The 23,503-nt window shown below is 39.9% G+C and overlaps 1 protein-coding gene across 2 annotated transcripts in view; it reads left to right on the forward strand.

Moving 5' to 3' along the window:
* The window catches only part of prkcab (protein kinase C, alpha, b), a 103,821-nt gene that overhangs the window by 62,560 nt on the left and 17,758 nt on the right, over window positions 1-23,503 (forward strand). The window contains exons 1-5 of one of the 2 annotated variants that reach the window (XM_040122915.1): window positions 5,719-5,785; window positions 5,931-6,042; window positions 8,344-8,472; window positions 22,260-22,416; window positions 22,674-22,808. In XM_040122915.1, the coding sequence (XP_039978849.1) occupies window positions 5,783-5,785; window positions 5,931-6,042; window positions 8,344-8,472; window positions 22,260-22,416; window positions 22,674-22,808 (536 nt within the window). In that variant the 5' untranslated portion in view covers window positions 5,719-5,782. Of the gene's footprint in view, window positions 1-5,718; window positions 5,786-5,930; window positions 6,043-8,343; window positions 8,473-22,259; window positions 22,417-22,673; window positions 22,809-23,503 lie in introns of those variants that run through there. The other variant, XM_040122914.1, reaches the window with a different exon arrangement.

The following is a 23,503-nucleotide window of genomic DNA, read 5'->3' on the forward strand; positions in this document are numbered from 1 at the left end:
CAAAGATCCTCACACACAAGCAGACACACTCTTTTTAAACCGTCATGGGTGCAATATGCAGTGTGTGCCCTTCACCACTACAGATCAGAATGTTGCCTGTTCAGTCAAAACTGTGTGCAGTGTGTGTTTAAACTAGTCCGACAAAACTTTTTGGTCCACATCTACAGGAGAGAATAACTGGAAATCCCTGCATGGGCTTCTCTTTTCCAGCTGAGCGGCTGAGCTTCAGCCTTGAGGAAAAGGAACATTTCATCATTTGTCAGGCTCCGAGATTGCTCCATCGTGTTCTTCTTTAGGTTTCTTCTACCTGGACTCTCTTCGTAGTTGTAGTGCTGTTTTCTTTCATGCACATGCCTGCAGAAACATTCACACGCTTATTTTTATTAAGCCACAGAGTGATTTACTCTCTACTTGTTTTCTTCCTTCTCTGTTTGCTTTCTCTCTGCTGACTCAATCTATCACTGAATTTTCTCTAACCCATTATCACCATAGCAACTGTTCAGTTGTTCACTTTGTTTCCCCAAGCCCCGCATCCCGACACACAAACACACACACACACACACACACACACACACACACACACACACACACACACACACACACACACACACACACACATGAACGCAAACTAAAGGTATCATTCTGGTCTTTTAATTTAATTGTAGTTTTTGCCTTTTTATGTTTGTTGATCTTTTCGAAAGATTTAATTCCTCACAGTGATGTCTGGGGACCGTTTTGCTGTTACCCAGTGTGTGCTTGTGTAGTGCATAAATAGTTCCACTGACTGTTTGGTAAAACAACAAATAGAAAAATCCCTGATGGCGCTTCACTGCATTGAATCACTCAAGCACATCAGTCATCAAGTCTGTCTTTATGTTTATTCTAAATTCTCAATGTGAGGATTTGGGATGTCTAAATGTTTTGAGATCACACCTGAGTGGATAAAGTGGCAGGCTAAGGTCAAGTTTTTCTCTGCTGCCAGCTTTGGTCCTGCCCAAAACTGAAACCTTTCTGTCAAAAGCCTTTAAAAAAAAAAGGCATTACTCCAAACCCCATAAACAACTATGAGAAATTAGCCATTTCTCTCTTTACCCTTTTGGCCAAACGCCTAATTTTGCAGAACTGGAAGTCAGAAACAAGCTCTAAGTTCCATATATGGGTCAAACAGCTGGCAAATGGGCTTCACCTCGATAGACTTCGATATACACTTGTCAACAAGGAAAATTATTTTTTTTAAGATTTGGCAACCCCTTCTTGACAGATGGAAGGCAACCTGCAAGACCTCTACCCCATGCAGCTGAGATTGTGTCGGCTGCTCTAGTATTTAAGTATTTGCCGTTTGTTTTTATCATATTTGATGGTAAATTTAGTGTTTGCTTTGTTTGTTTTTTTAGCAGGCTGATACTGTGTATCATGGCATTAGACCAAGTAGGGTACATAAATTAAAGGTGCCCTGTAGAGTTTTTGACCACTTGTAGCACTATGGAGAATGTTTTTGTGATTGGGTCCTTGTTTTATTTGTGTTTTGAGTGATGCAATGCACAGTCCTCCTGCTGGTTTCACACCATTCTGCAGACTGACAGTTGGTAGCGTAACATATAACGAAGCTTTGCAATGTGCCATAATCGTCAGTGAAGAAGAAGACCATGAGCTTGAAAACATGGATGTAAACAATGCATGATTTTAAACATTCCAAATGCTGGCTTTGCAAATGTTTTATAAGGAATGAAAAACATTCAGCATGATTGTTCAGCCTCCAGGACACACCTGATGTGTTTTGGCGAGGAACACATCGTATAAAACTTTTTCTTTTGTTTACAAGAAAACTCCACAGGGCGGCTTTAAGTTGGGGAGACGTGTGTGATTCCATTTTAAAGCGTCGTTTCGCAGGACCCTGTCAGCAAATTCTCCGTTCTTTTTCCTTTTCCAGCGGCTCTGGAGAGATGATATATGCTGCTTAGGGACAATTCAGTGGGCGGCATGCCTCTCATCATAATCATATCAAATGAAACAAGGATGAAGTTCACAATCTGAAAAATGCCTTTGGTTTGAAATATCATCAGAGGATATTACACTACTAATGACACTTTGTAGCCATCAACCCAATTTATATGAAGCAGATGTGAAGGTAGCTCTAAAGGGTTGCTTGTTAACAAATTAACCCCAGACATGAATCACATCATCCTCTTTGCTTTCCCCTTCACTTTTTATGGTGATAATATCTAATTAGTAATTAGATATTGTTACCTCCGGTGACGATGTGCCTGTCAATGACTATAATCAGCAAGACCCGTGTTTGACTCATTGTACTCTGCTCTCATCATCGACTACTTCCTCTTCTTCTGCTTGATGTGGCCCTCGTTATGCTGCGAGGAATTCAGGAGCAGCATCATCTCGCCTCACTGCAATCGACCTCCATCCTGGTTTCGCCTCAGCTGCTCTGTCTGTCAGTGTCGACAGTTTGTCCAAGAGCATCTTTGCCCAGCGCTGCATGATGTCCAATATTTAAATGGCTGGGAGGATGTTTGATAGATACAGACTCAAATGATGACTTATCAAGCTGGTTGTAAATTCAGTTTTTAGATGTGCCACACTCCACTTTTGCCAGTGCTTCAGCTCCGTGACTAAGCTCCTTCCGACCTTACTTGTTTGACTGTGAGTCAGGTGTTCCTGCTTCTCGTAAAATTTAAATATAAGATAGATAAACAGGTCACCTAAAACAAACCTAAAAGTCTTCTCTCTGGGTCCAAAGGGACCCTAAGCCATGGCCTCAGTGTGAAGAGGCTGTTGTGAACAATTTGTTTTAGCGTCAAAGGGCTCAGCCTTTTTTACTTAATTTTCGTACAAGATATTTGACAACACCATCATGACAGATTCAAATAGTGTTTTTCTGTGGGACATCTAGACCTTGTGCTCCTTATTGGCACCATGCAGCTTGGGCCCCCCCGACTCAGCTGGAAGGAATCAAAAGTATCTACAACTGTGTGTTCACTTGATCAAACATATTATGTGGCAGCGTCGGCCACAATGAGAGCTGCCAAGTGTTCTGCCTCTTCAAGCGTTTGCACATTTAATATTATGCATATTATTATGTTTGATAAATAGTCAAAACAAAGAAAGGAAAGGGCTCTCCTTGTTGCCTTTATCTCAAGTCTCTTGAAATACTTCAGGGTGCAGGGGGAGCGCTCTTGTTCTTCTTTTCTTGTATTGGCAGAGCCGGAAACATCATGTTGCTACTAGTATTAGCAAGAAGCTCACATATTAGGATTCATAACCTACATCGTGTTATCCACTGTGTCACTGTATGTGCAATTTAAGGAGGTGGCATTAAAAATAGTGTCCAATACAACAGCCCTGCTGTTAGTCCTACATTGAAGAAGCTTGGTATATTCTTGGTTCACTGGCTCACCTTGGTTCAGATTTTTGGTTCACCGGTATTGTCATTTTGGAGGACGTACTTTGTGGTCATGTTGTTTTTGCATCTCATAATCTATTGATGCTTTGAGAGCGAGGAGAGATACAGATCATTTTGGGTAAGAAAAGGTGAGAGGCTGAGACAAAAGAAAGAGTTCTTTGTGTGTGTCTGAGATGTTTTTTGTTTCAGTTGTTCTGTGCCTCTGCGCTTTTCCGGGTTTTTGCACCAACACAAAGCCCTAAGATGGCCTAAAGGGTGGAGTAAATCCATGCATGTAATCATGCACACACACACACACACACACACACACACACACACACACACACACACACACACACACACACACACACACACGCAGAAGCTGAGAGCAATGAACAGATTATGTCCTCACACCCTGCCTCTTCCTTGCAACGGGCTGCACTGAGTCAAACACTCAGGATGACTGCAAGTGGAAACCCTTCCATTTTAATTTTACCCGTGGCTCCCAAGAGCACAAGGGGAGTACAGACAAAGAGGCAATGACACAGGGTAAAAGAGAGAAAACATACAAAGGAAGGAAGATGAGAGAGAGAAGAAAAAGCTAGCCATAATAGGGAGAAACATCCATGGCTCACTGTCCAGAGAGTTTGGAGGGGAAGGGATTGAGGAAGAGGGCTGATAAAGTCAAAGAAAGAGAAAGAAATGGAGAGTGGGGAGATACTATCTCCTCTGTTGCTGCCTAAGTCCCTGGTGTCTGCTGTTCACTAGGTGAGCCTCTTTTAAGATAAATTCTACATTTCCACAATTGAAAAACTTAAAAGAATGAGTGTTCACGCGATATGAAGGCGAAAATGGGTTGTGGATTGCAGAAGGAGGGAGACCCAGGAGAGAAGACTCAGTCAGGACACAGGGGGCATGACCACTACGCCACTGTTTATGGTTATGTTTTCTCGAGAAAAGCCTCCAGTAGAGGCTGGGGGAATGGAGCACAAATAGGCAAGCTTACTAAAAGGAAAACATACTAATTAGACTTTTGCGGGACCCTCACGCCACTGACTACTTCTCCTGCCAATCACACCCTAATCAACAAGCAACTCCCTCCTCTCTCTGTTGCCATCTCTTTCACACTCTCCTTATTCTTTCGTCATGTTGCTTACTTGATTTAGTGTGATTGTGTTTGTGGGAAAAGGGCACTTTTCAGTGATGTGGGCCCACTTACTCAGTCAGTGGCCTGTATAATTACACATGCAGCCATTCTGACACATTTCAGCATGAGGGAGGCGACACTGGTGGGGGTTTATCCACCCTCACTTGCTTTAATTACAGCTGTTTGTTTTGTGGTGATTTTAGAAATTAGCTTGCCTCGGCTATCACAGTGCTGACTGGAAAATATATGAATCGATTACCAACAAGTGAAACTTGGCCGTGCATAATAACAGATCCCACTGCAAATGCTCCAACCACACATGAGTACTTGTTGCAGAAAAGATTACAAGACGTTTCATAATATCGTCCAGTTTATACTATCCTGCCTGTTTTCCTGGAAACCTATCACAGCATCAATCCCAGGTTGCTCATTAGCCCGATTTTTACTCAGCCTCGGTGCCAGATGTTCTGGCCAAGATAAACAGTTGCTCAGTTACGCTAGCTTCTGGCACTTCAGGATCAGTGTACGGTGTTTATATGTGCCGTAACAACATTTGAAGACTGAAACGGGGGGGACGCTGGGAAGGCTTCCAGTATGACAAGATGGCGAGAACTGACACCAAGCACAAAAACACTTGAACCTTACATATTCCCACGAACTGATGACGACTTGAGATATCATTTCCATCTGGATGTTACATTTCAGTCTCGTACACAGGGGATATGATGGACACGATGCAGAATATTAAGTCTGAGTGTGATTTGAAAATCATGCAGTTAAATCTCAGCTGCCATATATGGAAATTAAAGTGAAGAGCTGTTTGGTATCTTGATGAGGCAAAAAAAGAATTGATAGATTTGCAGACAATTTGAAATCGTTTATTCCATTAATCACTGAGGGAGAAACTAAGCGGTAGAGTGATAAACAGATGATGTAAGGAAGGTCCATTTCCTGTATTTTCCCCTTAACAGAAATGTTGCAAAGATCTTTACTTAATTTTTGCCTGTCAGAAGCAACTTGATGTTTAGCCTTTTCCTGAGAAAGAGACAAAGTGTCTACTGGGGAAAAAGGGGATGACTTCTTGTTTTGCTTTAGAGAAGATAAGTTATCCTACAAAATACAAGCGTAAGCTTAAGTTTCAAACAATGTTTGGGCATACTTTCAATCATTTTCCAGATACCAATGACGTATTTCACGAATAAAGGGTATGAAGCTGTCCGACCATCTGACAAGCACTTCTGATGGTACCTTTAGTCCTGTTATTATTGTCTGTGCTTGTGCCCCCATAACTGTATGTATTTTTTTTTTAATTAAATGTAAATTTAAACACTTGCGATCAGTTTCATGATATTTTAATGTTTTTTTTCTCCGTCTGTCTTTTTTTCCCAGGACCCCAGAAGCAAGCACAAGTTCAAGATCCACTCGTACGGCAGTCCCACCTTCTGCGACCACTGTGGCTCGCTGCTGTACGGGCTCATCCACCAAGGGATGAAATGTGACAGTGAGTACACACCCTGTATGTGTGTGTGTGTGTGTGTGTGTGTGTGTGTGTGTGTGTGTGTGTGTGTGTGTGTGTGTGTGTGTGTGTGTGTGTGTGTGTGTGTGTGTGTGTGTGTGTGTGTGTGTTTGTGTTTGTGTGCATGTGTGTGTACTGTGTGTGGACACCTGTTTCAAATATGCTACGCTGGTTTCAGTTCTAGAGCCGGCCCTAATGAGAACAGATGGGAATAGACTGGTACTGTACCACACTCAGCCACATCTGACGCCCAGGCAGAATTCACTGTACCGACCTGCTGAGTCCTCTCTGCACTCCCATTCTTTCCACCCACACTCCTCTATCAACTCTTCCCTTCTTTTTTTGCATGTATGCCCCCATCCTGCACTGTATTTTCTTTATTTTAATTGACCTTTTCTTCCCACTTTTTCTTCTTCTCCCTTCTTTGCTACACCCGTAATTTGGCCTTTACCCCCACACTTCCCTCTTTTCGTTTCTCCTCTACACCATCTTTTTTAATTTCCCCTTTACATCTTTTCTCTCATGTCTCTCCTCTGTTGTATCCCTCACTGTACCTCCTCTGTCCTCTCTCCCCTCCTGTTTCCATGTCATCTCCATCCATCACCCTCCCTCCTTCTCTCCTCCTCTTACTCTGTCCATCCATCTGTGGGTCTCTGGTGGTGGCCTCATCGCAGATGGTAATGTGTGCACACCAGAACAAATTGATGCGGGGAGGCCATCGCTATTACGAGCTGCTTCCCCATTTCTCATCTCTCCTTGTCTCCTCCCAGCATGTCAGCCTGACAAGCCTGCCGAGTGGAAGGAGGAAGGGGGAGAGAGCAGGAGAGATGGATGGTTGGATGGAAGAGGAAAGAAAGAGGGAGAAGGAGGGCAGAAAATGCAGAGGGGACGAAAGGGGGAGGAGGTTAGAGAGAAAGTTGGAGGGCAGTAAGGGATAGAGGAGGAAACGAGGGGGACGAGGAGAACAAATGTTCACTCTCTTCTCTGGTCCCTCATCTGTTTGGTTTTGTCAAAGTGTGTGTGTTTGCAAGTGTGTGTGAGAGTACAAGAAAAATAGTGACAAGCAAAATAATTCAAAGGCATTTTAAAGTTAGAGGGCAACTAGCTTCTGTATCGATCCAGTGATGTTAGGGGCCGATGTTTATCAAAATTAAGACCACATTTCTCATGAACCTTCTTGCTTCCTGACAGCGAGGATCTTTCCTGAGAACCTAGAAATTACTCTTCCATCATTATTTCACTGCTTCCTCCAACATCCATGCAACGTGGCTCCCTGTGTGCTGAAAGACAAAGAAAAATACTTTCCTCTCTTTTTGTACCATAATTCAGCACATTTTCCACAATATCCAACCCAGCGGGACACAGTTGAGGCTGCTAGTCCACTGGATGGTGATCTAATCTGCTTACAGTGATCATAGCATCTCTAAATTAATACAGCGTTTACTTATTGATGTTTAAGTGCTAGACAGCACCTTTGAAGATTGTAGTGGCTCTTCTGATTACATCTTTCACTCACCTAAAATAGACATTTCTGTAGTGTAATAGAATATCAACGAATCTTATGCCACATTAGATCTCTATCCCAGCATGCATCTGTCTTGATGTCACTGAGGCCAGAAAGCTCAGTCCCATTAATCCTAAGGGGAACATGAGTGAATGTACAAAACTTCACGGCAATCCATCCGACACTTGTTGAGATATTTCAGAAGCGATGGACCGACATGACCGGCATTGCCTGGAGCCCTGCCGCTAACATAGCTAAAAATGAAAAGAATTGCAATTAACCCTGGCATACATTTTTCGTTAGTATAATGCTGGATATAAGAAGGAAAAGTTTCAAAAATTTCTAAGTTTAGTGAGTACAAAACCACAACTCCCTGTCCTCTCTTTTTTGATTTGCTGCTTTCATTTATTTTATTTATCTTTTATTCTGTGCCTGTTGTCGCTGAGACCTCTGTAGAATAACTGTCAGTTCAAGCTTCCCAACGCCACACTAACTCTTATGGTACATTTTCTTCAGCGACAGAGAATTTTCCACGCACAAGAGCGTAAACCTTAGTAAACCCAGCAAAATGTGCAATCAGCCACACCTATCCTAACCTTTCCTCCCTTTATATCCACGATTCACCCTCAAATGTGTATGCAATAAGGAAAGAGGTACATTTCACTGTTAACACGAGGAGTTTCACCCACGACTCCAGGCCTGAAATCCTTTTTTTAAAAACGTCCTCTGCTGATAAACTCAACACTATTAGAGTTACCCTCTGTTTTTATGTCTCTTTCTAGCCTGCGACATGAACGTGCACAAGCAATGCGTGGTCAACGTGCCAAGCCTGTGTGGGACGGACCACACAGAGCGTCGGGGCCGTCTCTTCCTCAAGATCGAGGTCAGCGGGGACAGGCTACACGTCACAGGTTGGTTTGAAACTTAATCCGTGTGCGTCGCTGCGGCTGCATGTTGTACTTCAGGAAGAATTTTCAGACCGTTGAAAGAAATTCCTCCTATGAGTTGATCAGACTTCTGTCAATGAACTATTCAGCCAGAAACTTGACGTGACTATTATCAGCTGGGATCCTCTCACTACTCACTGGTTACAGATATCACTGTTGAGCTAATCCTGCTTTTATTCAAATTATGAGACAAATATAAATAGTGTCTCAAAAGTTTAAAAAAAAAAGCCTACTTGCATGCAGAATGGCCCCTTTCAGTGGCATGTTGTTATATATTACTGTCTGTCATTGCACCACTTTTAACAATTAATTATTGTGAGATGTATTTTAACATGTACACATTTAATGTAGCTTGTTGAAGTGGAGCTCATTTTATCTACTTTATTTACAGTTGGGTAGTCTAATCAGTAGCAATGTATCATATTTTATAGGCTCCCCATATGTTTTGTATGTAAAATCTCAATCTGAAAAGTAACAAGTAAAGATAGGTGTCAAATAGATGTACTGGAGTATATGTGACGTCCACTGGCCCAGAAGGGATTTTGCTCATATACAGTCATTATAAAAGCAACAGCTGTAAAACAACTATGAAATGTTTCTGTGCATCACAATCAGAGGTGACTCACTGTGTTATAGAAGTTTTATCCATTATGTCCAATAAAAATCAAAGTGTCTCAAAGAGCCAAATCAGCATATTATTTTTGTACCATCCATGCGTGTGGGGTGCCAGACGGAAGTCGACCGGCCAAAGAACACTAGTGTGCATGCTCCGTGAGCCGAAACATGGAAGCCTGAAGAAGCCTTAAAGACGTTTTCCACAGTATGCACTCTGGAAAACAGCCTCTGGAATTAACTGGATGATATCTGGTTCTCTTACTTACTTGCATGTACATAACTGAGAAACCCTGTCTCCTAGAAATTACAGCAAATATGTTTCGTATGAAACATAATTGCTGGCTGGATTATGTGCAGAGGGTGGTTGGGGTTGATGGTGGCCATAAAGAGCACACAACCGTCACACCAGAGACCGGGGTCCCCATCCAGAGTTCCGCCTGTGGTTTGGTTCAGGCAACTAAAGCACTCGGGTTAAGGTTAGGGAAATATTGAGGGTTTTTTTAAAATGGTAATAAACAAATTGTGTCTGAAGTCACTCTGAACTTTAAGTTTACTTAACCAGACCACGATCTTTCCCTAACCTTAACCAGGTGCTGTGAGGGCCTAAACATAACCACAAAAAGGGTTTTAATGCTGTAGATACTACAAGTGGATATTAATTTGCCAGATGGGAAAACAAATGTCTGTGAACATTTCACTGATACGTTTATTATCAATTTATTTGCAACTTCCAAATATGTGAACTGCCAGCATATCCCCATTACGTTAATAGAAAACGTAAGAATAGTAATCTGGCCACAATTACGTTGTCCTTACAAAACATATTTGCTGTTGCAGTTTAGTTGTATAGAACCATAATTCCTACGAACATTGCAATGTGGGAGAAAATGAGAGAACAAAATAAAAAAAAATTGAAGATATTTTTTAAAAAGAAGGACATCTGAAGGGGCCCTAGTGGCCTAATGGTTAAGACACATACAATATAACCACAACATCCACAGTCTGACCTTTGTTGCATGTCATACCCTCCACGCTCTGCGCGTTTCCTGTTTCTCTATGTGTACTGTCAAAAAAGGAAATAGATAAACAAAATAAGCAAATCTAGATAGATAGGGTTTTAGTTCCTACTTTTGGGAAGTTCATGTTTGAAATTATCAGAGGAGGTTGATTTCAGAGGAGAAGAAGTTCTGAGATGGTTGGCCGCTGTGCTTTTACCTGACACAATGAGAAACAAAACTTTGTTCAAATCTATAAACAAATTAACAATTAAATCACACTATAAGTCTTCAAGGAAGGATAAAAAACCAAAAGAAAAGTTTAAAAAGTATGTGTTATTCATCCATGTCAGCATAGAAATTAAGTCATGACTGCCTTCATAACCTGTGTGTCACATGCGTGTGCCCCTGTGTGTATTTTCAACACCTCCAAATGATCCTGTCGGTCAAGAGCAGCACCTGGAGTTGAGAACTCTCCAGTGTTAAAACCCCTCTGGCAGGGAACGAAATGACTGCTGGGTCACTTCCTCAACCTCTCTCTCTGTCACACACACACACACACACACACACACACACACATGGCGAGACAGTGCTGGTCAGGGAGTATGATCGCTGAGGTCAGTGGAGTGTTCGTAGCTCACTGGGGATCAACCAGGAATGACCTGCAGCTACAAGAGAAGTGGGAGACGTGACTGACTTAGAAATATATTGCTTTCATAAAAATGCGTGTTTGTTTATAGTCTTCTCGGTGGAAGGACGTAGGCAGTGAGAGAGAGGTCTATTCACAGTAGACTTAAGTCATTTCTTTGCTCTACCTCCTTCGCTTTTCAGTTTATTATCTTCCACTATTTGTATTTGCACTGCTGTAAACAACATCCAGCTCTTTTGTGTTTCACGGCTGAACAAGGTCTGAAGTACTGCGAAAGGACAACAGTTACACGTTCTGTTTAATGTCCTTGTTTGCGTCTATCTAGGAATTTGACCGCAGTGCGTGATAGTGATAGTGACAACCACCGTCATGAGGTGAGGATGACGGCGGTGACAGCAGTGGCCTCGTTGACATGGTTACCTCAGTCGGACGGGGCTGAAACTGAATCAGCTCATATTCATAGAGAGAGTGGGAGAGGCGGCTGTTGCCATGTTGATGTACCTTCTCTCTCTTCCCCCTCGCGTTGTCCTTGATTCGATGCGTACACACACCAAAACACCCACCAGTGTTCCCGTGTTTATGAAAGTGTCACTGCCACTTCACACTGTGTCAGCCTCAAGGAACGTACGACACTAGGCTCTGCAGCACCTACCACTGGCATATGTGAGGCCTGATATTTTGAAAAAATTTTTAAAAATTTAAAAGAGCTGCAAAAGGTGATTATTTATTATCATTTAGTCTGTTGAGCATTTTTTATGATTTCCCAGAGCCCGAGGTGACATCTTTAAATTGCTCATTTTGTCAGACCAACTGTCTTGAAGGTATGCAATTTAAAATGATACAAAATAGAGAAAAGCAGCAAACGCTCACATTTAAGGAAGCTGAAATCAACTACTGTTTGCCTTTTTTCTTGATAAACGACTTAAATGATGAATCTGCTTTCAAAGTTTTTTGTCATTTGTTATCTGCAAAGCCACCAATCTTCACATAAATGGTAAATGGCTGCATATGTAAAGCACTTTTGCCTCTCATCCAACAGTGCTGGCCTGACCGTCAGGAGCAATTTTGGGTGTCAGTGTCTTGCACATGGACACTTCAACATCAGGACGCTAACTCCACAGCCACCTTCTCAGGAACTTCACATTATTTTTTATTTTTTATTTTTTGCACTGAACTTATAATCGCCTTGATTCTGTGTACATTGTATTATGTTAATACAGGTCATTTTTTCAACAATACAAGTATTTTGTGTAAAAAAAAAAAAAAGTAGCTTGTCTGAAAAGGTCATTTAAGTCACATTCTCTGGGCCTCTGCAACCGTGATGAAATAGCATGGACCCCGCGGTATAATTTGTTTGCTGACACCCCAACTGTGGTAGCAGATCCAGCGGCAAGCATAGAAAGCAGACCATTGGGTGATCCGCCCTAAACCACAGAGAATATGTAATGACAGTCATCAGGATAGCTAAGTCTTTGGTGGAGATCCTTTGCGCTGACAGTGCCATGGGAGTTTTTGCTATTCATGCTGAAAGTAGCTGATGCCATAGTGAACAATATGTCACTTATATAAAGGCAAACATGTTAGCAAGCAGTTGCATAGTTACATACCCAGCAGACACAAAGCAAATCTAGCATTCATTTTGACTCTGGCCACCTGACAAATGCACAGTAAGTCCAATATTCACTCTTCCTCAGCTCTGTTTTGATCTTCATCTGGCTCTTTAGCTGCTAAATGCTCCACAGTGTTTGCCTGCTACTTGCTAACTCTGTCTGTCTTCCATTTAGTGCTGAGCAGGTAGTTCATTGTTGATTTACCAGAGCTCTATGTGCTTAAAACAGCTGCCCGATGAGAGCGGTGAGACTGAACCAAAACAGTGATGTTGCAGGACCGAAAAAACAAAACAATGAGCTGAAAGACGCTAGAACACTCTGTAGAGCTGAGGCGGAAAACTGCAGAGTTGGTGGTAATTTTCTGCAGGTTCATCGCCTTTCACATTACACATGGTAGTTTGATTCATTGTTAATATTAAAATACTAGATTAGTGCAGCTTTATGTACAAGGTCTTTATCATAGGTGCAAAGAGAGACAGAAAGTTAAAGTGTACCATCCAATTCTTTCTTTCTTTTATCCTTTTTGTCTATTAGGGAAAAAATGAAATATAAAAAAATGCTGTTCATTAAATTCCAAGGATCAAGATAAATTAAAAGGATAGGAAAGAAAAAGTGAAGTCATGAAAATGATGAAACCGCTGAGAAATCGGGGACTGTGATTGACAGAGAAAAGAAGACAAAGATCAATACTGAGAACAGCACAGGAGGGAGAGAAAGTTCTGCTGTGTTTTGTTTTGGGTTTTTTTCTTTTTTTCTTTCTCCTCTCTGATGGCAGCAGTCTGAACAGTGAAGCTTCAGCCTGTTCTCTGGCTCCCCTCTGGCTTGCACAGACAAGTGGCGGGCAATTGTGGTTCACCGCACCGATGTGACCTTGATTAAATCTTTCCAACCAAGAAAACAGACACGTCTCCCAGGCTGTCTCTCTCTGTCCCTATCTCTCACTCTCCCTGTAACCCCCTCCTCTCTTTTTCTTCCTCTGTTCCCTCTAACTCTACTCCATCCCTTATTTCAGTATTGACATTTCCTGTTATCTTTTCCTACCTGTTCCTTCCAGATCTCAGCATGTCTTCCCCCCTCTCGTCATCCATTTTCTCTCTATGCCTGCTGAGCTCCCATCCATTCACTCATGGTATTTGTTATTCCTTTGTTTTCTTCCTCAATTAGACATCAACATCTGCCCTTTTTTCTTTCATCCTCTCTTTTTAAAACCAGCTAAAATCAGTGCTCAGTTGAGGGACTTGTCCTTTTTCCTTTCTGGCTCTAATGTCTCATTCCCTTCTTCTTCTGTAGCCTCTGTCTCTTTTACTCTTCCTCTACCTTCTTTGGACTGTTTATGTTGCTCATTCTTTCCTCCCTTTTACCCCGTGCTTTCTTTCTTTTTTTTCCCACTGATTACCTCCATCATCCTTCTCTTACTCCCCTCCCTGACCACCGTCTCTTCTAGCAAAGTGACAAATAACCCCTGGGCATGAGCAGACGTTTATTGTGAAGTTTTAAGGAAAGGCGAACATGCAAACCTCCCTTCATGACCTGTATGCGCACACAGACGCACACACACACACACACACTTTTGTACTTCTATCTTTGTGAGGAGACTCATTGACATAATGCATTCGCTAGCCAACTCCAACACTTACCATAACCTAAACCTAATTCTAACCTAAACCTGAGGCCAAAATGTCCTCACTTTCCCAAAATGTCTTCACTCTGATGGTCTAAAACTCAAACTGGTCCTCACAATGTATGTCCATGCAAGTACACACACACAACACACACAACACACACACACACACACACACACACACACACACACATACATACACAGGGCAAATGAGGATCGGTCCAAAGTGAGCACACAGTGGTGAGATTTCCTACTGCTGACATGCTCGCCTCAGGTTCAAAGCACGGTTGAACAAGAATACATTTTTTTTCCTCTACTGACACATAGCTCAGTCAGGCCTGTGGTACAAACAAAGGCCTAATACATGACATTAGGCTTTTTATTCTAAGAGGCTTTTCACAAATATGAGGATAATAGTTAATATATGGTATAGTACGTATGTCTATATGTAATTGGACCATGTGTTTTGTCTGTGGGTGTCTGAAAGAAAACATGATCACAAATAGTGAATAAGTCTTGTCTTTTTTATTATATACATTAGTCACAAATTATTTTAATATTCCTGTAGCATTATATTCAGTATATGACACACAGTATAACACTGTAATGTAGTTGCAACCATATTTTCATATATATTATTTCATGTATATGAATATGAAATATCTATTATTTATAATTATTATATTATTAAGTATTAATGAAGTATTTATCAGTGAAAAACTATTTATAAATAGTTTGAAAAACTAGTGAAAAACTATACATAGCAATGAGAAATGAGAACTGTTGCTGACAGATATTATCAGCTATAGCTAGCAAGCTCATTAAGCTAACATTAGTTTCATGCGTTGGCTGAAAACTCAGTGTCAGTCTGACTTTTTAATGTTTCCAGCTAATTCCTTTTAAAACAACAACCCTATAGAAGGGTCTTAAATATGCACTGGATGGCTATATGCATGATATCATGCTAAAATACTGATGCTAAAGCTACCAGGTCCCGGGCAAAAAAAGGGTAGCATCCTCACCAAAGGATGATCCTTGCAGAGGACATGGAAATAAATAAGCTGCATTGTTCTGGTACTGCAGTGTAGAGCTAGTTAGTCCTAGTGTTATGATTGAGAAAAAATGTAAAATCAGACTTATTGTGTTCTACCAAAACCACATTTAGCTGCTTGCCTTACGGATTAGATTTACGCTTTATCGTTCCTATTCTCAAAAAGGGAATTATCCCTTTTAACGTTGCAAGAGAAAAGGCTTTTAGGATGAGGACTCACCATTGTGTTTGGCGAACCAAATGCTATCTCACGTAACATTAGCTGGAGTTGCTGGAGTGTAAACTTACCGTAATCAAATAGAAAAGAACAGAGTTGCCAATGTTATGCTACACTCTGATATTTATTTATTCATTCATTCATTCATTCATTCATTTTAAACCTCGAAAGACGCATTGAGGGAGAACCCTCAGATTCAGTGATGCCGAGGTACAGACATACAACGAATGCAGACACAAGTGACATCAAACAGCAACGAAAGAGGAATACATGGCTATATCAATTACAGCAAGGTAAAGGTAACAATGTTACTGAATTTGTTTCTGGAATAAAATAGGTTAGAAAGCTCAACAGTGAACCAGGGAGTGGAGCTACATTTAGTTCTTTTCTTTTTTAAAAGGCGTGTGCTTATCTACAACTGAGTTAAAAACATTGGAAAAATAACAGTCGGGCAGTGATCATGATACCAAAGTCAAAAACACTGCAGGCAGGATATTTCTCTGGTCTGCTTGTTAATATTAAGTCAGTTAAGCTTGATGTAGAAGAATCCTTCAGGTAGGAACGAGTAGGATGTGAAATAAGATGTGTAAAATTAAGATTATAGAAAAGTTGTTAGATGCTGAGGTAAACCAGTCTAAATTGAGATTAGCAATTTAGACTGCGTTGAAAATTAATTCACCCAATTTTTCTAGGGCTTCTAAAGGGGCAGAAGGGGGTCTGTAGACACAAATTACTATTACTGAATTATTAAATACATTTTCAGGGAAATAAATCCAAAATATTTAGGAATTAAGAATAAAGTCAACTCAAGTACAGAAAGAGCTGATTTTACATATATATCCAAACCACCTCCTTTACCAACTCTATCGTCTCTGAAAATATTAAAACCACTAAAGAAACAGTTTGTTTATCACTCCCTTTTTTTAGCCAAGTCTCTGTTAAATCATGACATCCGAATGAGTTTTAGATGACAGGACACTTAAGTGATTAGATTTGTTATGCGTTGACAGACTACATGTATTTACATGTAAGAAACCAAAGCCATTTTCTAGTCTTAAATAAGCCTGTTGATCACTTAAGTTAGCATCTGATAACGTTTTCAGCTTTCTGGACATTAGGGCAGCTAAACACACGGTTTAATCTGTTCTTTACACCTCTACTCTGATATTATTGGCTTTGGAGAGGGTAAAAAAAGGAAACCACTATCCAAACTCTTTAGAGGCCGAGTATCTCTCTTACTAAAGCCCAGTGCGCACAGCTTTGGCAGGCCAAAGCTTGACAGGCTTGCCATGCATATTCAGGGGGAGGGATTTAGTAGTTATTACTAGTATATCTCAGCTGCAGAAATGGATTGTTTTGATAGGCTGTAAACAGTTTCTGTATATTGTTCTGCTTTTGGTGGTCAACGTAGCTGATCTTATTGCGCTTCGAGCCTTTCAATAATTCACATGAACCCTTAAAATCAGTAAGTGTTCAGTGAATTTTGTTTTAGTGGAGTGTGGGTGGATTTTTACAAAAGCCATAAACACTTCTCATGTCTCACTAAGGAGTGTCATTTCTTTCTGGAGCCTGATATCCTACTACTATAATTGGGGAGCAGTTTGTCTTTCTGTCTGTCCATGTAACTGTTCAATCCAGGAAAGTCTAGGGGCACGAAATTTTGAATTCAAAGCAAAAATTTACTCAATTAGATTAAATTGAGTTAAATTAAATAAACCATGGTTGCTCAACTAAATTTAATTAGATTTACTCAATTAAATCAAATTGAGTAAAATTAATACATTAATTTATATTTAATCAATTAAATTAAATTGAGTCAAATTAATTAAATTAGATAAAATTTACAAAATTAAATTAAATTGGGTAAAATAGATTAAATTAAATTATATTAAATGTAGTCAACTATATTAAACTGAGTTAAATTAATTAAATAGCCTAGTGGTTAGGATGCACACCACATGGCAGTAAATGCCCTGAGCAGCAAGGGAAATTAGGGAAACTGGAGGTAAAAGTAATAGCGAAAAGCAGAAAAAGCAAAAGTGCTGGACTACAGGTTCAAAAATCTAACAACTCTGGCAGGGGACCCAAACGGTGCTTTGTGTTACAGTACCTTGATTCTCGCCACACTTACTCAATTTAATTAAATGAAATGGATTTAAATTAATTAAAATATATGTAATAAATTACATTAAATGAACTTACTCAATTAAATTACATTGATTTACTAAATTAAATTAAATTGAGTTCGATTAATTTAATTTAATTAAAAAAGTAAAATTAGTTAAGTTGACTCTGAGCGATCTGATAGCCGAGCGGTAGGGCTGCATACCACATGGGAGTAAATGCCCGGAGCCGCAAGTCCCCAATTTGACTCCCTTTACCAATCAAACCATAAAAGAATGTAATATACCTAACTAAATCAAAATTTACTCAATTAAATCAAATTGAGTTAAATTAATTAAAATAAATTATGTTCAATCAATTAAATTACAATTAATTAAAATTGATTACATTAAATTATATTTAACTACATTAAATTGAGTCCAATTCATTAAATTAATTTATATTTAGTACACAATTAAATTAGATTTATTTAAATTAATTAAATTATATTTGCTCAATTAAGTAAATATACTCAAATTACTTTTGTTCATTTAAATTTACTCAATTACATTAAATTGAGTTCAATTAATTAGATTATATTTACTCAATTAAATAACCACAATTATTTTTATAAATTCAAAACATAATTTGTAGAGCATCTGAGTGTCAACATTTGGCCGCCGGTAACATTGCTGCACACAACACTTCCGGGCTACCTCCTTCAGAATAATAATTGGTCCAATTAATATGTTTAAAGTTCTCATCTGCAATTCATTTGGGAAATCCCCATTTTAGTCTATAGAACTATTCCCTTCATGTAAAAGGAAATTCGTATTCGTATACTCATATTCAATGAGTCAAAACATTATTCTAAATAACTGTATTTTAACGATATGGAAAAAATTCGGGAATGTGAGAGATGTGAAGTTGGGTATTGCATAGTTTTGTGTTCTAACTATTTTTACTTTGGAGTGTACACCTGAGAACAAAAGTACTACCTTGGACTAAATTGGAAAAAATACATAAATAAAATAACCATGAAACATAAATTTAAGTAACAAATTACAATTGACAGATGTAAATAAATGCTGAATGTAATTGATCATTTTATTTTATTTACCTAGTCTGTTGAATTTCTTAATTGCGCTTCCTTTGATCAACCACAACCAGAAATAGAAATCTTAGGTTCATTTGGGTTCTCCTGCTCCCTCCACTGCGTTTATGACGTCTGCGTTCAGATCCTTCACATCACACAGCAGGGATCCATCCAGCTCCCGCTTGGCCGTGCAGCCCCCCCCCCCCCCCCCAGATTATCAGGCATTCACTGGTTGCACATGGCATTGTTATGCAACAACACATTTGGATTTCAAAGCCTTTTCGGGAGATTACACTGTCGGCCCACACCAGCCACACATGCACTTGTGTCATGTATTTTTAACTATGGCATATTTTTATTACTTAGGCATTCAGTTCAGGTACGGGATATGAAGGCAGCACGGACATTTTTGTGTGTTTCATGTGCTTTGTCCGTTTCATGGTGTATTTAGGAATATCACAGGAAATAGTTGACAAAAAAATGTTTTACTGTCCTTGGCAGACTGTGCTTTGGAGAGAAGCCATTTAAAATTGATGTTGTTTTCAATTTTTTCTGGTAGCATTAAGGGCAGAGATTAACACTCAGCATTTTAGAGAAATTATCTGCGAGATAAGACAATATATACCCGTTTTGGAGAAGAAAGATCTTGAACTTTGTCCTTCATCGTCTCTGCACTGCTGAAGATCCAGGCTCTAAAAGTTTCAGCTAAGTGCCATTGCACTTTATTGTTGTCTTTTTGTTGATACTTGTGGAAAACAAGAACATTTCACTTCTGTGTGCAGGATGGTTGCAAGACAGAAACAGAGCACAGAGCGGTAACATGGTGGTGGTTTTGCTTCTTCTGTGACGCATCTGAGTGTAATGTAAACAACAGCCTCGTTGCAGCGATCCAGTTAACAGAAACATAATGTGTGTCTGGATTTTCTGTCTATATTATGTCGGTTTTACGGCAAACAAGTGATAAAGGCAAAATACAAACAAGCAGGAAAGCACACACACTCTGATTTTATTGGTAACTACCTCATAAGGAGCGAAGAGAGGGGAGGAAACAGAATGCAAGCAGCTCTTGTTGTATCTAAGCAACAACAGACAGCAGAGATGGTCCTTGGTCACTGCTGATGATGATGTTTCATTGTGCCTGTGTGTGTGTGTGTGTGTGTGTGTGTGTGTGTGTGTGTGTGTGTGTGTGTGTGTGTGTGTGTGTGTGTGTGTGTGGTGTGTGTGTGAGAGAGAGGGCACATGGGCACAAATAAATTTACTGTGTGTGTAACTTGCACACACACTTCCCTGGGATAAGTTACCTTTTTATTGTCATCTGTTTTGTATACATCTGTTTGTTTATCTGCGTGTGTGTGTGTGTGTGTGTGTGTGTGTGTGTGTGTGTGTGTGTGTGTGTGTGTGTGTGTGTTTGTTGCCTCATTAGTGTGTTTACAGGCTTGTTGAAGTTGCTTCAGCGTTGTTTTGCACCAGCGTTGCCATGGAAGTGACTGATGCCTCTAATGCCGCCACAGCCAGCAGAGGGGGGGATTTAGATGAGAACGTGGGATGCTGAGATTTTCCTTCTGCTGCTCGTACTTCCTTGTGTGTGTGTGACTTTGTGTAACAGTATTAGTGTGTGTGTGTGTGTGTGTGTGTGTGTGTGTGTGTGTGTGTGTGTGTGTGTGTGTGTGTGTGTGTGTGTGTGTGTGTGTGGGCTTGTTGATGAGCGTGAGACAAAAAGACAGGAGGAGGGATTAGCTGAGAATTTGTATTGGATAAGGAGTGAACTATGAGGTTGCAGCAACACATTCATCAACAAGGTAAAAGCTTCTGACGCCGGCTTTTTTGGTCAGATATGTAAATCTGAATGAGAGACCTACACTGCCCTCTTGTGCATGAAATTGGAAGAGCAAGACAAAAATGTGACGTTTACAAGAAAACTTCTAATCTTCCTGTGACATTCAGTGAAACGCTGTTACCTTCTTTCCCTTCTGACCAATTCTTGACAGATCCTTAGTGTTTTGATTACTTTTTGATATTGTTAAACACACTTAAATAAAATTTAAAACATAATACTAATATATTTTATTCATGTTTTCCTGTTTAATTTCAAGTTGATTGGCTATTGACTGTGTTTCATCATTATTTTATTTGGCTTATGAGTTTTTTCCCTAATGCGTAACTCTTAAAAGCTTCTTGCCTTACAAACCTTTTTGGCACATCTGGCAGTGAAAACAACGAAATATCAGTCTCACAAAGACAAAGACAAGATAAATGAGCTGCAGTGACTCCCCATGACATTTTTCTGATGTTTCTGCATCTTGTTATTCAGCCCTGGAATATTTATGCTCCTCGGAGCTAAAATACATTGCCGCTATTTTAATCTCAGCAACTGTGTCCTTGTGTGAAAGTTCACACTGACTTTCTAAAACATCCAGTTCTGCAGCCTTTTTCCTCCTGCACTGTGTCTGATTACATTTAAATATGCAGAGTGGGGAGGCTGGAGCTGATAAACACAGTTTTAGAGGATCAGTGTGATCCCTTTCATGATCTCTGTCTATTATAGTTTTGATGTTTGTCAGTGTCTTCACTGTCTGTCTTTCTTTCCGTCTCTCTCTCATTCTCTCTTTCTTTGACAGTTACAGCCACTGAGGGATCCTGCAGATCTCTCTTCAGTTACTATGTGTTGTTTAATTCATGCTGTACGCGACTGTCCTATAGCTGCCATTTGTTTGTGTCTTCACATGATGTTGCTACGTGGGGCAGTGGCGGAGTCGGCCTATTGGCCACTTACAGTAGATGTTGTCGCCATGGTGAAGGTGGCATGCTAACACCAACCCATCCCCTACTCCTGTTGCTATGTTACAGTTTTTTTTTTTTTTCCTTTTGTCAGTTATGACACAAGGAAATGTCATGCATCCCTCACATTATCTGCTCACCTACTCCCTAACAATGAGAGAGGACATTACAAGAGATCTATTCACTTCCTTCACTAATTATCACCTGTCTTATTTACTTCAACAGAATGTGTGAGACACACTTTTTAGGCAAATTATTCTTTTTTTTTTTTCTTGGTCAATTGTACGTGCATGTGTGCCCTAACACGCACTGGTGTGATAATACCGTTAATGTTGTTTCACACGGTCAACTTCAAGTGAATTTTGAAAGTGTGTTTTGCTTCGCAGCAAGTGTTATCAGCATATGTGGTGCCTGATTTGTTGAGCCATTAGCTGTGAAACTGAGGACAGAAACACTGACCTATCTATCTATCTATCTATCTATCTATCTTTCTATCTATCTATCTATCTTCAAAGCATTTTTTTTTCAATCAACAAAAGAGGGAGACAGACTGATCACATATTAAATGATGTCTAAACACAAGTAGACCTACAAGAATATTAAAATGAGTAAATTTAGATATCAATAGATATCCATTTAAAGAATAAGTAAGCATGACCACACATCTGACCAAGCATTTGATACCCAACCACACTGCTGATTACCTGAAGCATAACTTACACTTTTAGTTCCCACTATACTTCTCAGGCATCCCTTGTTTTCATTTTTTTTGACAGTACGGACTCAAAACTTGTTTGAGATTAGTGATCTAAGTCTAGATGTATAGTACAGAGAGGTAATTTGGTTGGACTGAACCTCAGATCATTTCTGTTTGCCTTCCGGCCTTGACTCACCACTCTTCCATCTCTGTCCATTTTAATCCCCTAGTCAATGTGGAGTCATGGAGTCTCCGAATCTGGCTGAGGACTCAAACCCACACATGTTTACACTTTCTCTGTCTTCTTCCCTTCCTCTAGTGGGTGAAGCCAGGAACCTGATTCCTATGGATCCAAATGGTTTGTCAGACCCATATGTTAAACTCAAGCTAATCCCAGACCCAAAGAATGAGACCAAACAGAAGACCAGGACCATCCGTTCATCTCTCAACCCCTGCTGGAACGAGTCCTTCACCTTGTGAGTAAAGTCAAGTCTGTGTGTGTGTGTGTGTGTGTGTGTGTGTGTGTGTGTGTGTGTGTGTGTGTGTGTGTCTACTGTTTGTATGTTAAATTCCGATAACAATAATAATATTAGACTGTTTTTATAGTTAACAAATTTCAAAGAGAATATAGTAAAAGGATATGAAATAAAGGAAAAAAGCATTTGATTCTTGCAGTTTCTATCATCGCATGTTGCTACTTTTACCCCATCTGTGTGTATATGTGTGTCCTCAGTAAACTGAAAGCATCAGATAAGGACCGCCGTCTGTCCATCGAGGTGTGGGACTGGGACCGGACCACCAGGAACGACTTCATGGGCTCCATGTCGTTTGGAGTGTCCGAGCTCATCAAAGCTCCAACGTGTGGATGGTCAGTTGACTCTCTGAGTCCCATACATTTCCATTCATTCCAGCAGTTGAGAAATTGGACTTTTAAAGTTTCAGATTCTGCTAAACTTCAGCTGGTGTGACAAGACTGTCACATCCACCCTGCCAAGAAATTGGAATTACATTACATGCTGCATTTATACCACTTAGTATGTCATGCTTTATATGTAGAATAGTAAAGCAGTAAAGCACAGTAAACTGCACGGAAAGTATTGTGCCAGTGTCACGAACAGTGTTGAAACTTTTTTTTTTTTTTCAATTTTTGAAAAAAGAAAGAGAGCTTTCTTTCAATATTCTGGACGTATATCAAGTAGATCTCAGCCCTGCAATTACTGGTTTTATAACCTTTATTGAATCAAGTCCCACTGAGATTGAGACTGAGATTTCTTTTTAAAACGGGACCTAAGTATAAGTAAAAAACAATACAGGATGCGGAAGAACAATAATATACAGCAGACTGTAGTAAAAGTAGCAGGGTATAATAACTAAAAGAACACAATACAGAGCAGAACGCGAAATAAAATAACAATAAAAATAAGTACTGTGGATTGCTTTGTTGGAAATTGTTCCACAGTTCTTCCGGGAGCAGTGAAATTAAAAGCAGTCAGTCTAAGGTCAGATCTGACCTGGGGACCATAAAACATTCTGTAAGAATGTAAACATTCTTATCATATTATA

This window comes from Xiphias gladius, chromosome 3, assembly GCF_016859285.1.
Source record: "Xiphias gladius isolate SHS-SW01 ecotype Sanya breed wild chromosome 3, ASM1685928v1, whole genome shotgun sequence".
In the NCBI taxonomy this organism is placed as follows: domain Eukaryota; kingdom Metazoa; phylum Chordata; class Actinopteri; order Istiophoriformes; family Xiphiidae; genus Xiphias; species Xiphias gladius.